This window comes from Phocoena sinus, chromosome 20, assembly GCF_008692025.1.
Source record: "Phocoena sinus isolate mPhoSin1 chromosome 20, mPhoSin1.pri, whole genome shotgun sequence".
In the NCBI taxonomy this organism is placed as follows: Eukaryota; Metazoa; Chordata; class Mammalia; order Artiodactyla; family Phocoenidae; genus Phocoena; species Phocoena sinus.
Window position 1 is genome coordinate 47038488 of NC_045782.1, and position 15842 is coordinate 47054329.

Genomic DNA, 15842 nt, shown 5'->3' on the forward strand with positions numbered 1-15842 from the left:
AGGCACAGTCGGTGTGCAGCTTCCAGGCCTCCACGAGTACGGAGCCGTTGGGGGTTCTGCACACACCACCTCGGCCGCCATGTGGGCTTGCCAGCACTGCACCTTCATGAACCAGCCAGGCACCGGCCACTGCGAGATGTGCAGCCTCCCCAGGACCTAGGGCTCCCAGGCCCTGCTGCCCGGACTGGGCCCACCCTAGCCCTCTCTGAAGCCAGGATTGTTGCAACCATGCCCCACCGCAGGCAGCCCCGAAGGCAAGGCGGGGGCGGCTGCCCTGGGGGTCTCTGACCCATGAAGCTTCTCAGCACCAGGCTTCCCTGGAGGGAGGGAGCCAGGCTGGTGCTCTTGGGCTGAAACCAGTCTCTTGGTGGAGGCACCGTATGGCCTCATCCGGATGCCCTGCAGCAGCTCCTACTGTGGTAGAAGGACTAGGTGCCTCTAAATCATCACCTGGAATTGACGGGGTGGGAGGGCTTGCTGGCACCATCCACCTTTCTTTTTTCCTTCCTTTGGATGCTTTTGGTTCCCATGTTTTTGGTTGGGAGCTCTTGGTGACTATACCCCATTGCTCTGGGGCAGACCCTGCCTGTGAGGGCCACCTCTTCCCCTTCCAGTAGCCATCGTGTGGTGGAAATGCGTGGCCACGGGCTCGCTGCTCTTCTGTCCGCTTGGTCTGCAGGTGAATCTGCTGCCCACCCTTTCCTGCTCTCACCCAGCGTCCAGGGGGGACCTTAAAGTCTGCTTTGGTTGTAATAACAGTTACCAGTAATTCCTGCGAAGAAGACTTTTATTTATTTTTTTTTAAGATAAAAACTGCATAAAAGGAGAGAGACTAGTTTCCACCTTCGTCCCTCCTTCAGTGAGTCCCTGGAGGTGTTTGCAGGCTGGGTGGGTGGACGGGGGACCCACAGTCAGGTCTCCTCACAAATGAACCTCAGTGCCTGAGACTTTCCTGCCAAGCCACACGGCTGGGACAGGTGCAGACCCAGGTAGTCCAAGCAGGAAGCTAGTGCTGGCTCCCACTGAGCAGGCACCCTCTCCGGGGGGCCAGCACTGCTGACCAGGCCTGCATGGGATGAGCTGGGTGGCCCAGGCAGAGCTGGAAGCTCTGGTCCCCTTCACCCCCCACACCATTCCTTCCTGTTGTCCTGCCCGGGCCCTGGCCTCTGGCACGGTGATGTGGCCCCGGTACAGGCCAGGCCACAGTACAGCAGCTGTGGGGCTGCTGCGGGGACGTTGGAAAGTAGGTACCATGCTGAGGTATGGGTCCAGGCTATTTCAGGACAAAGGTTGTGGTCAGACTTTGCATGTGCTTTGGGGTCCCTGTGTTTCCTCTGTGGTTGGGCTCCGGTCTGGCCTTTCCCCGGGAGACGTGGACATCCTGATGCCTCTTTGCCTTAACAAGAGCCGTATCTCTGAGCTGCACTGCACCCACCCATGGGAGAGGCTGACCCAGACACAGGCTGCTTGGGGACTTCATGTCTCTGTCCTAGGGCAGGAGGCAAGCCTGTGTGACCCTCCCTCACCCTTGGCCTGTGAACAGTGAGCACCTGGGCATGTGTTCACCTGTGGCAAGGGCTGTGCCTGGCACTCCAGGTCCACCTGGCATGGGACACCAAGTGGCCAGTGGGGTTGGGTCTGGCTACAGTGGATCTGTTCTGGGGGGCAGGAGGTGCAGAGCCCCCTGTTTCCCCAGTTCATCTGTGGCCACCTGCCAGCAAGCTGGGAGGACCATCTGGCCCAAGTCATCTGCTCCTTTGATCAGATGTGAGTCTGCAGGGGAGCAGGAGGGTGCTGACCTCAGACCTCGCGGCCCCCACCGTTCCTCCTGTACTTGCTCTGGTCTTTATATACCGAGCTAATTTCCTTTTCTCTTTGACCAGTGTCCTGCTCACCCTGAAGTTCTGGCATCTGCGTAGTTCGTTTCCTTTTATCTTTTAGCTAAAGAAAAAGTGTTGTGATTTCTCTGCTTCTGGTTTTGAGTCACTCTTTGTTCAGTAATGCACTTTATTTTGTCCAAAGAGAGTCGGGCGTCAACATAAGGAGTGGGGGTACCTGCCAACAGGCTCGGGCCCAGGCAGCTTAGCCATCTCCTCTTGCATAGGGGAGGGGCCCCCAGCTCCACTTTCATCCTACCTGCCCTTGTGTGGACACACCCTCTCATGCCACCAGGCACCAGGCACCATAGCTCAGCGAGGAGGGACCAGGTGCCCGGCCTCCACCAACCAGCCTGCTCCTGGTGCTCCCACTTGGGGCTTGCAGGTGTGTGTCGGTTGGGTTTGTAGTAGCGTTGCCTGGACTCCAGCCCTGCAGTTGAACCAATAAAAGCACCTGAAGCGACCGCCAGCGCCCTGTTTGTCCTTCCTGGGCCCCAAGGCCTCTCCTTGCCCTGAGCCTTGACTTGCCTACCTTGTCAGGCGACTTGATGACTTTCCCCTCCACATATCACTGTTCTCTGCTGACATATTTAGAGTATTGAAGGGTAGAGATCCACTCCTCCTGCCCAGGCTCCTCGGCCCTGTGCTCCCAGTGTAACGTCCACTGGAGGAGCAGAGCCTGGCCTCCCTCCATGCCTTTTCTGCACCTTTTCTGCCTGTCAGCCATGTGGCTGCTCCTGGCTTCTTCGTGGTGGGTGAGGTGCACTCCGCCAGGCAGCAGGTGAAGGATAGTGCCCAGAATCCCCCAGGCTTGCACAGATGCAAGAGGAGCAAGGCCTGGAGGGGGCACTTGTCAAGTGACAGCCAGGGGGCGCTCCCCCTGATGTTCAGTTACCAGCCTTCACAGGCACCTTACAACCCATTCTGTCCTTTGGCCACTGGTTCACTGCTTCCTGAACAAGTATATAAGAAACACTGCCCACTGATGTCCAAGGGGCCCTGGGGAGAGGCAGGCCCAGCCTAGCCTCTGGACTGGGGCGGGTGGGCCCTCAGCACCTGGCTCCAGTCCTGTCCCTGAGCTTGCCTACTTTTACCAGCAGTGTCCTGTTCTCTCTGTGGCTCAGGCTGCTGACCTTGTTGGTTCCGTGAAGTGATGAGGTTCTGGAACGTCATCCCTCCCCCTGAAATCAAGCAAGTGGAGTGTACTGCTTGGAAATAGAACTCAGGGTCCTGCCACCCCCTTTCCTGGCATGTTCAACATGTTGGCAGGCTGTGCTGCCTATAAGTGCCTGGCACAGCCTGCAGCTTCCCTGCACATGCTGTGTGCTGTCCCTCCCCACCCCTAATGCTGTCTGGTGGTAGTTTGTCCTTGGGAAGATGTAGCCCCCACGTGTGGCACAGAGACCACTGACTATCCACAGCACGCTCTGCTGTCTCACAGGCCTCCTGCCACAGGCCTTCCATGTGCACCCACATGAGGGGCCCCTCACCCCACATCACCCCTGAGCTGGCTAAGCCCTTTGCTCTGTAACCTCCGGGGGGATCAGCGTTCAGGGCCCCCTCGCTGTTTATATAGACCGTAGATGGTCATAAATCTTTGTATCACAGAGTGTGGGTCTTACCTGGACTTGGGGCCAGGAGCCTGCTAGCCCCCCTGAGCAGAAGGGAGTGGGACAGAGGAATGACCAACTTCACAGTGCCTGGCCAGTCAGGGCTGAACCTGGGAGGTGAGGCCTGGCCAGCTTAGCCCACCTCCCAGATGCACTTCCCCGTACAGTCATTTTCTCTAGGACAATCCTGGTAGTTCCCTTGGTGTTGGGAAATAGTCTGGGAGGGCCAGGTTGGGAATTGGTGTGAGCATGTGGCCACAAGGATTGGTGGTCAGACCAGCCAAGAGCACTTGAGCACTCAGGTTGGGGGGGTGGGGGTGGAGGTGGGATTCAGAGTGGTGTTCCTCTTGAAGGGACCATGTCCTCACGTCTAGTTCCAAAAGCCGCATGGGAGCTGGTCTCGAGAGGGCAAATGACAGACTGCAAATGCCATACTGATGCTGGGTCCAATCCAGAAACACTGGAACAGTAGCAGTCCACTGCCCTGGGGGTTGAGCACCAACCTCAGCAAGGGGAATTAGAACTTTTGCTACTGGTTCTTTGTTTTGGCAGGTACACCAGCCTTGGTGAGGTCAGCTTAACTCAAGCCCAGAAAACACTTGGCAGCTGGGCTCCTTCAACTTGCCCTGTCTGGCCACACCCCTCCAGACGCCTCTTTCATTCATGGGTGTTTGACCTTGGAGCCTCTCCCATTGGCTTCTTAAAGGGGAGGAGTGATTGACCTGTCTGCAGGCACCATTCAGGGTCGCTCTGGGTCTGTCTCATTCGGAGAACTCTTGGCCCCTCTGATAAGCACCTCTCCCCAGAGCCTTGGAGGACAGGGTTGGGAAGGAGAGGTGTCTTGCCCTGTCTTCACCCTGACCCTCCACGCTGACTGATGGTGAGCTGCCCCCCTTACCAAGGCCCAGCCAGTCATTTTCTTCATGGTCTTCTGCCCTCAACCCAGAATTCCCCTGGCTTACCCTTTTTCCCCACTGTCCGTTCAGACCAACACACCCACAGACAGTTCGTTCAGCCATGAAAGAAGGGACACTTCTGTCCATGTTAAGCTCAGACGCAGCCGTGTCCTGGGGACGGGGTAGGCGTGGGTGTGTCTCAGCAGCTCAGAAGGAGGAGACTCATCCCTAGACCGAGGGCTCCTCCCCCCAGCCCCCGGCTGTGGTAGTGGCAAGACCTGACGCTGCCCGCCCCCTCCTGGAATTCGCAGATCTAACCGCCCCCCAAAACGCTAGAAGGTCGCTTTAGGAGCGCACCGTCCGCTCGGAGGAGACGCGTTCTGACGGGCCGCCGCCCTGGGGAAGTCAGTGTACTGGCCCGGGTCCCGGAGCCGGCCCGGCCCTCGGGCGCACGAGGGAAGCGCGACTTCGGGCGGGTCCAATGGAGCCGCGGGGGAGGACGGACGAGTGGAGAGACCAAGGCCCTTGAGCTTCCCGTGTTTGGCTTTAAACACGTTGGCCCTTCGCCAAACCGTTCTGTGTCCACTAGCTTTACCTCAACGGCGTGGCCTTCGACCCAGGGTCCCGGGCTCCCGCGGGAACCACAACACCTGACGCGCAGCCGCCCCGCCCCCGGCTCCGGCCCCGCCCCCGCCACGCCGCTGTACGGCGGAGGCCGCGCTGCGACCTGGGCGGCCGTAAAGCGCCGCGCCCCGCCCCGCCCCTGGCACCGGCGCTGCGAGCCCGAGACCACTCCGGGGGCCGGGTTCCCTGACGACCTCACGATGGCCGGCCTCGCGCCGCGGGTCGAATACCTGGCGGGCTTCTGCTGCCCGCTCGGGGGCCTGGCGGCGGGCAAGCCTCGCGTGCTGTGCCACGGGGCGGAGGTCTTCCTGTCCACCGGGAGCGAGCTGGTCTATGTCTACGACCGGGAGGGGCGGCTGCTGATCGTGAGCACCCCCTGCCGGGGAGGGGCCAGGGACCGGGGGAGAGGGCGGGGCGGAGTGGAGCGGGGTTCCTGAGCCCTGGAGGGGGCGGGGCCGGGCGGGAATCCACCGAAGGCCCGGCGTATTTGAGGAGTTTGTACTCCGCCTCTTCTGGGCCCCATGCGCCCGGCCTGACTCTGCGTTCTCCCCGGACGTCCAGGCCGTGTACAAGTTTCCCGGTCAGGTGTGGCACCTGGAGCTCTTGGCCCTTCGGAGGGCGCTCTACGTTCTGTGCGCCCGGAGTGGCATCTACTGCTTGTCTTTGGACCAGGCGAGCAGGTGAGGCATGGTCGCTGGACGGCACTGCTTTGTGCGGGTCCACACTTGCCTCTCCGGGGTTGAGGCGAACATGGCCTCAGATGGGCTTCTCGCTGTCTCTGACTGGTACTTCCCTGCCCTCCTCAAACACTGCCCCTGTGACCTATACGGTCCTTTTACCCCTGGACTGGGTTCAGAATGAGCACTCACCAGGCCTCCAAGGTGGGGATGGTGGGCTCAGGGCCAGCTCTGAAGTCTTGGGGGCCCCTGTCCTCAGCACCTGCCTTCTCTAACAGGCTCCTGCTCACAGAGAATTCTTAGTAAACGGGGTTCAAGCGGCTGAGTCTGCAGCCGGGAGCAGGATGCTGCCCCTTTGGCTTTGATGGGCCTTGGTGGGTCTGGCATGACACACCTATGAGGTGGGTCTCTGTGAACCCTGAGTCAGTGGTTAAAGGAGTTTCACCATCCCCCCGCCCCCGCCCCCCCCCCCCCTCAGTACCAGTGCAGAGCCTAGAGCCTAGACTCGGGCACCTATTCACTACTGGTTTAGAAAATAAAAAGGTAGCAGGTGTGATTCACAGCTGAGGCCTTGGGGGTCTGACAGTTCTGCACTGATGAGAATTTTCTGTCCAAACCCCGTTTCTGGAGGGCTTGGTACATCCTATTATGCACGTGTCCCTGGGCGACTCGTGGGGAGCAAAGCAGTCCGTGGAGCAGGTGGGAGGCACTGTGGCATGCCAGCTGCTCCCTGGCGGCTATAAGTCACTGAGATCGCTCCTTGTACAGACCCCAGGCCCGTCATGTCAGTGGCAGGCTGTCACGAAGGGAGCTTGTGAGCACTGTAACTGACATTTGCCTGTGTTCTCAAAGGTCTGTGAGCCGGGATGACAAGGATGACAGGGACGACCAGGACAGTGAGGATGGGCAGGTCGATGAGCTCCCTGTCCCTGTGATCCCCGTGCACCCAGACACCTGTGTGCTCCCCAGTGCCACACTGCATGCCTTCACCGTGCTCGATGACGTGCTCATCACCCTGTCACAGGGCCCCACCCAGTGGAAGGTGCAGCTGTTTGAGTGTCCGTGTCCAGGGGAGGACCCTAGGCCCGGAGGCCAGATTGGCGAGGTGGAGTTGTCCACCTGCACCCCCCCAGCTGGGAGCCTGGGGGAGCCCACAGTTCCCCGCTTCCTCCCAGTGCTGTGCTGTGCGTCACCACCAGGCTCCAGGGCCCCACATGGCCACCCGTGGGGCTCTGGGGGCGTCACGCTGGAGGGGGCCCTCTTTGGACTACTCTTTGGATCCGATGCCTCCCTTCTGGAGTCGCCCGTGATCCTCTGCGGTCTCCCCGATGGCCAGCTCTGCTGTGTGGTCCTCAAGACCCTGGTCACCTCCAGGTCTGCCCCTGGTGATCCGAAGGCCCTTGTCAAGATCCTCCATCACCTGGAAGAGCCTGTCATCTTCATTGGAGCCTTGAGGACAGAGCCGCTGTCCGAGGATGTGGAGGACGTGTACTGTGACTGCCTGGTGGCACTTGGTCACCATGGCCGGACACTGGCCATCAAGGCCAGCTGGGACGAGGCAGGGCATCTGGTGCCAGAGCTGCGGGAGTACAGCCTCCCGGGGCCTGTGCTCTGTGCAGCCCGCGGCAGGGGCGGCCGTGTGTACCACAGCACCCCCTCGGACCTCTGTGTAGTGGACCTGGCTCAGGAGGTCTCCCCCTGGGACCTCACGCAGCGTGACGGGGCCCCAGGAGGCCTGCCCTCTCTGCTGTGTCCAGCCAGCTTGAGTGTCTGCAGCGTCGTCACCCTCTCTGTGTCATCTAGGGCGCCTGAAGGTACGAGCCACGGCTGAAAGCTAAAAACCAAAGCCATGGGGTGGGTGGAGCCTCTCTGATGTCTCCTCCCTGTGAACTGTCCGTCCTCCTCTCCCTGCCTCATTCCTGTTCTCCATAAAACTGCCCGGGCAGGCCTACCCTCCCCTGGCATTGCCTCATGGTTGATGCTTCTTATCTTGGGGTCCTGTGTGGGTTTAGGGGCGGGGGCTGTGCTACTCTGCCTGGGTAGGGTCTGCACCTGAGTGACCCTGGGCAAGAGCATCTTCCCATGGCCAGTAGTGCAATGGAAATTCAAATTGGTTCAGGTCAAACCTTTATGGGTTTTTTTGACACTTACTTACCGTGTGGCCTCCAACGAGTCCACCGTGCACCAAAGGCAGGGGGCATCGCCAAGCTCTGATGTGTGTGTTCTCCCCAGACAGAACTGGAGGGGGTTTCAGCCATGTTTGCCCAATGTTAAGGGGGAGGGATAAGAGCCCCCCTCCCCCTAGCGCATATTCCCCTTAAGATAGCCTAAGAATGCATTGTAAGGCCTACCGTGGACCATACTCAATACGAAAGAAATGCTTTTGAAGTGAAAAGACTGCTGTCTCTCCCACAGGGAAAGAGAGACACATGTGGCAGGGAATGGGGGAGCCACACCTCTGGGCGGGTCTCAGGGCCTAGTGGTTCTGGACTTGCAGAACCAGCAGGTCACAGGAGATGGAGCCTGTTTCCCGGGGAACTCCCTGGTAGGCCAGGAGTGGGAAAGGAGACAGAAGGATGTCGAGGAGAGGCGGCAGGCTTCCAGAAAGGCCCCAGTGAGAGCCGACTGGCCAGTGGAGGAGGCCTGGGGCCTGTGTAGCACCTCCTTCTCTTAGGAAATCTCAGAGCAGCTTTGGTAGGGGTTGGGGGGCTGTTGAAGGGGGGATGCACCCAGCTGATTTGATGGCCCTTGTCTGGTCCCTTTTAGTCCTGTCCATGTATAAGATGACACCTCTGCTGTGCTGACACCCCGTCCCAGGGAGGGCCCTTCACAGCATATGCCCAGCCCAGTACATGCCCCAGGCTCTTCGGGGATGTCTCCAGAACCCTCTTGTCCTCACCTGGGCACAGGTGTTCTGCCAACACTTATCTGAGTCCTGGGAACTGCTGCATGTTCCCAGCAGCATGCCTCTCCCTGCCTGTTGACCAGGCCCCACGTGTGTCCACCTGCAGGGGGTGCTGAGCTCCTGGCCCTGTCTGCCAAAGGCCGGCTGATGACCTGCAGCCTGGACCCGCACTCTGAGACGCCTCACCCCACCAGAGTGACCTCGGCGAGTGCTGGCCAAAAAATTAAGGAGTTGCTGTCTGGAATTGGCACTGTCTCTGAGAGGTGACCAGTGGGCTGAGACTCGGGCAGAGGCTGGCATGGTGTCCACGGAAGGCGGTGTCCTGGGTGGTGGCCCTGGTCCGGGACAGGCCTGTTACTTTGCCTCTGACCCCCGCGATAGCCCCAGACGTTGTGTTGCCTGGCCAAAGGCGGCACTAAAGGCCAGCTGTGGGTGCCAAGCCCCTGTGTTTTAGGGTCATTTCTAGGGTGCCTGCCATCCTCTGGGATGTCACTGTGGCACCGCAGAGGAGCAAAGGAGCCAACTTGGAACACGTTGGGGAGCACGGTGGGGGTGGCCAGCCCCACCGTGGGCACCCCTGGCTCAGTGGCCCTGAAGGGGGTTGGGGGAAGGCTCTGAGAGCCCGGTGGGCGAGGCCAGGCTGCCAAGTACAGGCTGCCCCAGCTCCATCGTCTGCTGCTGGAGAAGGAGGTTGGGTCAGACGATTGCATGGGCAGGACAGGAGCCCCTGAGGTGGGGGCTCTTCACCTGATGCTCGAGGAAGAACGAGGTCTGGGCCCTCCCTCAGCAGCCATGTCTGTTTCCAGAGTGTCTTCTCTGAAGAAGGCGGTTGACCAGCGGGACAAGGCCCTGACCTGCCTCAACGAAGCCATGAACGTGAGCTGCGCCCTGCTGTCGAGCCGGGAGGGTCCCAGGCCCATCTCCTGCACCATCAGCACCTCCTGGAGCCGCCTGCAGCTGCAGGACGTGCTGACAGCTACCTGCCTGCTGGAGAACAGCAGTGGCTTCAGCCTGGACCGGGGCTGGGCCCTGTGCGTCCAGGTGCTCCGCAGCTCCCGGGCCTTAGACCTGGACTCGGCTGTCTCGGCCATCACCTACACCATCCCTGTGGACCAGCTTGGCCCTGGCGGTCAGCGTGAGGTGACGCTGCCTCTGGGCCCGGGAGAGGACGGTGCGCTTGACCTGCCCGTGACCGTGTCCTGCGCACTCTTCTACAGCCTCAGGGAGGTCGTGGGTGGGGCCCTCGCCGTCACGGACCCTTTCAAGGACCCCTCTTCGAATGAATGCACCCCTGACGTCCTGCCTGAGCAGGACGGCGTGTGCCTGCCCCTGAGCGAGCACACGGTGGACATGCTGCAGGGCCTGCGCTTCCCCGGCCTGGCTGCACCCCACACGCAGGCCCTGGGCCCACTCAGCCCTGCCAGAGACCCCATCCACACCTTCCTGGAAACTTGCTGCGGGCCAGTCAGCCAGCCTGCAGGACCAGCGTCCCTGCGGGCCAAGTACCTGCCCCCGTCAGTGGCCACCATCAAGGTGTCGGCAGAGTTGCTCAGGGCCGCCTTAGGGGACAGTCACGCAGGTTGGTGGCACCAGCTGGCTTCGCTGAGGCCTGGGACCCTTCCTCCCTCTCCCAGGATCTGATCAGCCTCACAGCCGCACCTCTCTCCTCCAGGCGTGTCCCTGTGTTCTGCCACCCTGCAGTGGCTTCTTGCCGAGAATGCCGTCGCGGACATCGTGAGGGCCCAAGCACTGTCCTCCGTCCAGGGAGTGGCCCCAGATGGCACTGATGTCCACCTCGTCGTCCGCGAGGCAAGCAGGGGTCAGCTGTCCTGCCTGTGGGGCAATCGGCCTCGACAGCAGCAGTTCTGAGTAGGGTCTCTGGGTTGCTCGAGAGGAATCAGATTCTGGGGCCCACCCTCCAGAAGATTCCGACGCATCCGAGTTCGAGAGGCGGGCTGTGATGGGGTGGCCTTCGTGGGGCCAGGGGCAGTGTCGGCTCCCAGCCAGGTCTCCATGAGTACCGCCCTGTCCAGCACTCTGCACGCGTGGCCCCTGCCCTGTGTACGGCTGGAGTTCACAGCCAGCCCGAGCGGGTCGCTCACTTGTACCCCCAGGGGCAGCACAAGCGACTCCAGACTCCAGGCCACTAAACCCCTAGACCACCAGGGTGCCGGGTCCCATCACAGATGCCCCATGTGCAGGGGCCGCTGAGACACCAAGGTGGAGCTCAGTCCTCTAGCCCCATTCCTCGCACAAACCTTCCTTCCCGAGGCCCTCCTGGCAGCCTCGGGGTCATGTCCGGCAGACCCTTGTGCTACAGCGTTGGAGGCTCTGGCGGAGCATCCCGTGTGGCAGGGCACACCTTGCTGAGGATGGTGGTTGGAGGCTGCCCACTAGACAGCCTTTTCAGGTCAGGCCAAGACTAGGCAGTGTCAAGGTCGGGTGTCCCTGGGGCCTGGTGGTGGTTCTGCAGGTGGCGGAGAGGGGTGGGTGCCCCAGTGTGTCCTACGATTCCAGAAGGAAGAGCTGCCGGAGACAGTGTCCTTCCTAAGGTCCCTAGGCCCCTGGGGTCTTGCCTTGTGTCCTGGCTCTCGCCCATCTTCGCCAGATTTCATCTTTGGCCGGAGGGCACCGGGCTGACCTCACTTGCCCAGCCCCCTCCCTGTTTTCACACCTGCAACCCTGACCCTGCTGTCTCGTGCCTCAGGATGCATGGTGTGGGCCGTGGGTGGGTCCAGGCGTGGGCTGTCCGTGGCGGTGCAGCCACAGCAGGCGCTTGAGTGAGTGCCACGGATCTGGATGCCGAGGGAAGAGGGGTCTTCCTGGACAGATATTCCAAAGGAGCAGCTTTACTGTTGCTTGGCTAGCTGGTTCTTCAGGTGAAAATTCATGTTGAGTGTGGAGATCCAGCCCCGGGAGCCCCCTGAGCTTTGCCCACAGTGGGATGTAGAGCGCAAGCCCAGGCTTCACATGCCCCTGCCAGCTTGGACACTCCCGCCGGGCACGCTGCCCTCGGGCAGGTCAGGGCTGTGGACGGCCAGTGAGGTTCCTTGTGTGTTGCAGGTGGCTGTGACCGACCTGTGCCCAGCAGGGCCCATCCAGGCCATGGAGATCCAGGTGGAGAGCTCCTCTCTGGCCAACATGTGCAGGGCACACCACGCCATCGTCAGGCGTTTGCAGGTCTGTCGGTCATCATGGGCTTGTTTGGGAAGTCTCTGTGGGGTGGTGGGGACACAGGACCCTGGTGGTCTGTGGCTTCCTGCCCGGGGTTGCAGGTAAGCTGTGGGCGGTTGGGAGGTGGGTGGGGGACTTGCTGCTCACCCTCCTGGCAGTAGCTCCCAGTGGCCTGTGAGCACACGTGGTTAAAGGGAGACAGTCCACTGGAGACCAGCGTGAGATTTCTTCTACACTTGCATGGAGAAGCCAGGCTCGGGCCCTGGGACCAGGTGTCTGCTCGTCTGGGCCTCCACGTCTTCGCTCCACGTCTTCGCCAAGAAAGCGGGAGTTGGCAGCCAGCCCCTCCCATACACACAGCTCCAGGGGCCCTTCCTGCTGCTTCACTGCCATGCACGGCTACTGGGGCTGCAACCCCAGGATCTGAGGGGAGGTCTTTGTGTTCCTGAGGGAAGCCTGTCAGCTGGTGCCCTTGGCAGGCTGGGCACAGGGTCAGGTGGCCCATCTCCTGCCTGTTCTGAGTGTGTGCAGCCTCGGCTGCGCAGAGGGGTCCGAGGTGGCAGCTATCAACTGATTCCCACGCTTTTTCTTAAACATGGACTCTGTGTCAGCCTCACCTGGGAACTTGGTGCACGTCCCCAGGCCCCACCCCAGACCCCAAGAGTCGGAGAACCTGCAGTCCAAGCTCTGCCAGGGATCCGAGGCTGCTGTTCTAGACCTACCAGTGCACCCAGGCGAGCCTGGGGGCCAAGCCATGACCAGAGGTCCCCCTCAGGCACTACTGTGACGGCCCTGCTGTGGCACATCCATGGCTTCACTCCCGGGCTCAGGAGTCCCCCGTCCCTAGAGCAGAGCTCCCACGCCTGCATTTCTCTCCCCCAGGGGGCGCCCAGTGTTGCTCTTTCCGGGCCTGAAACAAGCAGGGCTGTCTCCAGATCCGCTGAGCGCGGCAGTTGAGAGGTGGACAGTTAGTGAGAAGCCGGGGGAGGAGCATACCGACCAGACTTCCAGCAAGAAGGGGAGTTAGTGTCCTGGGGCTGCGGGAACAAAGTGCTGCAGATGGGACACAGTGCGTTCACTTTGGAGACAGGGATCCAGGTGTCCGCAGGGTGGTTCCTTCTGAGGCCTCTCTTCTGGGCTCGTGGATGGCCGACTCCTCCCTATGTCCTCATATGGTCATCCCTCTGCATATCTGTGTCCTGATCTTTTCTTAGAAGGACACCAGTCCTATGGGAGTAAAGCCAACCCACGTGACCTCGTTTTAACTTTATCTGTGAAGACCCTCTCTCCAAACACAATCACCGGGGGTGCTGGGAGCTGGGGCTTCCAAGTGTGAATTTGGGAGGCATGCTTCAGCCCCCAGTGGAACGCTGGGGACACTCCCTTGATGGGAATCTTCTTGTGGGCTGCAGACCTCTGTCCTCCGTCTGCTGACACTATGCTTGTGGAATGGGAGTGTTCTCGTGACAACTGGCGTTCATTCACCTGGCCGCTTGGAATCTGGGGGGCCTTGTCAGGTGTGCAGCTTCTGCCACTGGCAGCATCTCCTGCTGCTCCTTGCGGTGTCGGGGTCTCTTCTCAGCGCTCTGCCCTGGAGGCCAGCGGGAGCCTTGCTTCCTGCGTCCGTCTGCAAGCTTGGGTTCAGCCCTGAGAGCTGGCCAGGCTGCCTCCAGAAAGCAGGATGTGAAGCAGCTCTTTCATGGGCCAAGATAGGAACAGCGGTGCCAAGGCCTGAGGCCAAGGATGGGGAAGGGGTGGCGGTAGGAGGTGGGTAGTGAGGGGAAAGGGCCGAGAAGAAAGTTACTTCCAAGTAAATGATCGTCAGGGTGGGGCTAGCGTGCCCTGCCGCCCGAGGTGAAGGTTAACTGGGGGCGAGGCAGGGAGGCCTGATGGATGGTTCGGGGAGGGGGAAGGGCCACCTGGCTCTGCGGGCTGGAGGACAGGTGCCAGGAGCCCCGGGCGCTACGTTGGGACACACGGGAGAAGCACCCTCTCCAGCCGTGTGCCCCTTGTGTCCCCCCAGAGGCTGGTCATGGAGCAGGCTGCCCGGGGCTCCAGCCCGCCTGACCTCCGCCTGCAGTATCTCCACCAGATCCAGGCCAACCATGAGGTGAGGTCCTTCAGGGATCCATGCCCGGAACCTTCCCCCAGCCTGGGCTCCTCTGGGGACACGCACAGGCACTGACTGGGGTGTTGCCCAGCTTGGCAGGGGCTCCCAGTCCTCACAGCCGAGTCGGGTCTGGGCTCCTGCTGCAGGGGTGAGGTGGGGACAGAGCGGGCATGGCCACTCCTCCAACCTGTCCCACATTGGCTAGGACACGCCTGTCCCCTGGGGACATGGTCTTCCCTCAGCCCAGCCACGCCTCCTGTCCCGAGGGGTCATCACGTTAAGGTCACAGATGAGTGTTTTTCCTGGACCACCTACCACAGTCCAAGTAGGATCTGTGCATGGTGGGTGTCCCCCAGAGGGACCCGCTGATGTGCCCAGTGGGAAGGTGGGGCCCTAGCTGTTGCCGCCCATTCCTTCCTGTAGACGCTGCTGCGGGAGGTGCAGACCCTGCGGGACCGGCTGTGCACGGAGGACGAAGCCAGCTCCTGTGCCACCGCCCAGAGGCTCCTGCAGGTGTACAGGCAGCTCCGCAGCCCCAGCCTCCTCCTGCTGTGATGCCAGGTAAACCCCACCCTGCCCTGGCTCTGCCCCTGCTTCCGGCCCCTCTAACAACTCACAGTACCTTCATGGTTTTATGGAGAAAACCTGGCTCCTGGCCTGGGCGGCACTGTGGGCCTGGTTACAGCTGGGGAAGGTCTGGAGTGAGTGCAGCTGGCCCCCTGGATAGCCACCTGGCGCCCCCGGGGGGGGGGGGGGTGTGTGCTCAGAAGAGGCAGCTCGTTTAGCAGGTGTGTCAGGGTAGCGAGGCGGTCCGTGACCCCGCTGGGCAGGGGCCTGTCATCCTCCCGCATCACTGCTTCCTTTCCTCCAGCAGCTGCCACGGCCTCTGCGCTCAGCCTCAACACCGCTGGGCCGCCTCCCACCCAGAACGTTGGGGCTGGATCACGGACATCCCTCCACTCGGAAGCAGGGCCCCGGCCATGGGGTCCAGACTCCAGAGCAGGAGCGTCGTTGCTCTAGGGGCCTGCAGAGGCCGCAGAGACAGGGCTTCTGGGTTGAGCCTCGGGCGGGTGTGTTTTGGTGGTTGTCTCATTCCCACCGTGGTGCCCAGAGCCCAGGGCTGCCCCTCTTGGCAGCACCACCCGCCCACCCACAGACCTGTTGTCCAGCACTGTCCACACCTGTCCAGCCGCCTCGCTCTGGGTGCCTTGGCCTCGCTTCTCTGCAGCCGCTGGGGTTACCCGTGGGAGGTGCTCCCTGTGACCAAAGCACAATGACTGTGGGGGAGGGGGTGTTCCTGCAGGTGCCCTGTGGCCAAAACAACAACTTGGTGCCTCTGGCCGGGGCCACACCCAGCGCCCAGCACTGTGCATTGTTTCCAAGGGTCCCTGGGGGCAGACAGCAGCCCCAGCGTGGCTCCGGTGCTTTGGGGGAGGGTGTCTCTCCCCCAGACTTCACGCGGTGCTTTCCTGCTGTGTGTGCAGGGCCTGTGAGGCACCCGCCTCAAGAAGTGACACTTTCTGGTGCTCTGCCTTGGCCTTGGCTGTTTTTTTGCTCTCCCCCTTCAGTCTGGTGGCAGGTTTGACCTGGATTCCTGGACACACCCCCAGCTCCAAGCCCCCAACAAGTCTGGTGGCCACTGCACGGCCCAGATGAGCCTTGAACTGACCTCTAGGGGGCCCTCAGGCCAGCAGGAAGCTTCAACACTGGAGTGAAGTGGTCCCTGCAGGGCCGTTCAGGCCATGAAGGTCGCTGCCCAGGAGGACCAAGGCCACCTCCTTGTCGCCCTCCATGGAGGGAGGGGGGCTGGTGGGGTGCTCCGAGTTGGGGTCTGGGAGAGTGGCTGATCGCCACATGGACCCAGCACTGAAGGGTTCTTCAGGGTGGGAGGAGGATGGGGAGGGGGGCCAGCCCACTCAGTACTGTCCTGTTCCTTCTGTCCCTGAGTTTGCTGGGAGCAGTGTGACAG

General features: G+C 61.5%; 2 protein-coding genes and 1 long non-coding RNA gene across 7 annotated transcripts in view; 2 read left to right on the forward strand and 1 right to left on the reverse strand.

The window, feature by feature from the left end:
- The window catches only part of NPLOC4 (NPL4 homolog, ubiquitin recognition factor), a 54611-nt gene extending 52270 nt beyond the window's left edge, over nt 1-2341 (forward strand). For 2 of the 3 annotated variants that reach the window (XM_032615348.1, XM_032615351.1), the window contains one exon: nt 3-2341. In XM_032615348.1, the coding sequence (XP_032471239.1) occupies nt 3-160 (158 nt within the window). In that variant the 3' untranslated portion in view covers nt 161-2341. The remainder of the gene's footprint in view (nt 1-2) is intronic. The other variant, XR_004347247.1, reaches the window with a different exon arrangement.
- LOC116745048 overlaps nt 1-5363 on the reverse strand; it is a 24474-nt gene extending 19111 nt beyond the window's left edge. Inside the window, exon 1 of the long non-coding RNA XR_004347249.1 lies at nt 5238-5363. This is a non-coding gene — a long non-coding RNA (uncharacterized LOC116745048). The remainder of the gene's footprint in view (nt 1-5237) is intronic.
- Nucleotides 5138-15404, forward strand: FAAP100 (FA core complex associated protein 100). Of its 3 annotated transcripts, XM_032615347.1 has the most exons (11): nt 5351-5372; nt 5569-5687; nt 5963-6085; nt 6537-7498; nt 8696-8852; nt 9396-10168; nt 10262-10398; nt 11653-11769; nt 13787-13873; nt 14297-14434; nt 14745-15404. In XM_032615347.1, exons 3-10 carry the CDS (start codon nt 6081-6083, stop codon nt 14426-14428), a joined length of 2370 nt encoding a protein of 789 aa, XP_032471238.1. In that variant the 5' UTR covers nt 5351-5372; nt 5569-5687; nt 5963-6080; the 3' UTR covers nt 14429-14434; nt 14745-15404. The 3 variants fall into 3 exon arrangements, with proteins under 3 accessions (XP_032471236.1, XP_032471237.1, XP_032471238.1); XM_032615345.1 differs by lacking the exon at nt 5963-6085 and having other exon boundaries at nt 5138-5372; XM_032615346.1 differs by lacking the exon at nt 5963-6085 and having other exon boundaries at nt 5138-5372; nt 14748-15404.
- The last annotated feature ends 438 nt before the right edge of the window (nt 15405-15842 follow it).

Coding starts and splice junctions, on each gene's coding strand:
- FAAP100 (XM_032615345.1), top strand. CDS start 5,208: ATGGCCGGCCTCGCGCCGCGGGTCGAATACCTGGCGGGCTTCTGCTGC. Junction 5,373..5,568: donor GGGAGGGGCGGCTGCTGATC/GTGAGCACCCCC, acceptor CCGGACGTCCAG/GCCGTGTACAAGTTTCCCGG. Junction 7,499..8,695: donor GTCATCTAGGGCGCCTGAAG/GTACGAGCCACG, acceptor GTCCACCTGCAG/GGGGTGCTGAGCTCCTGGCC.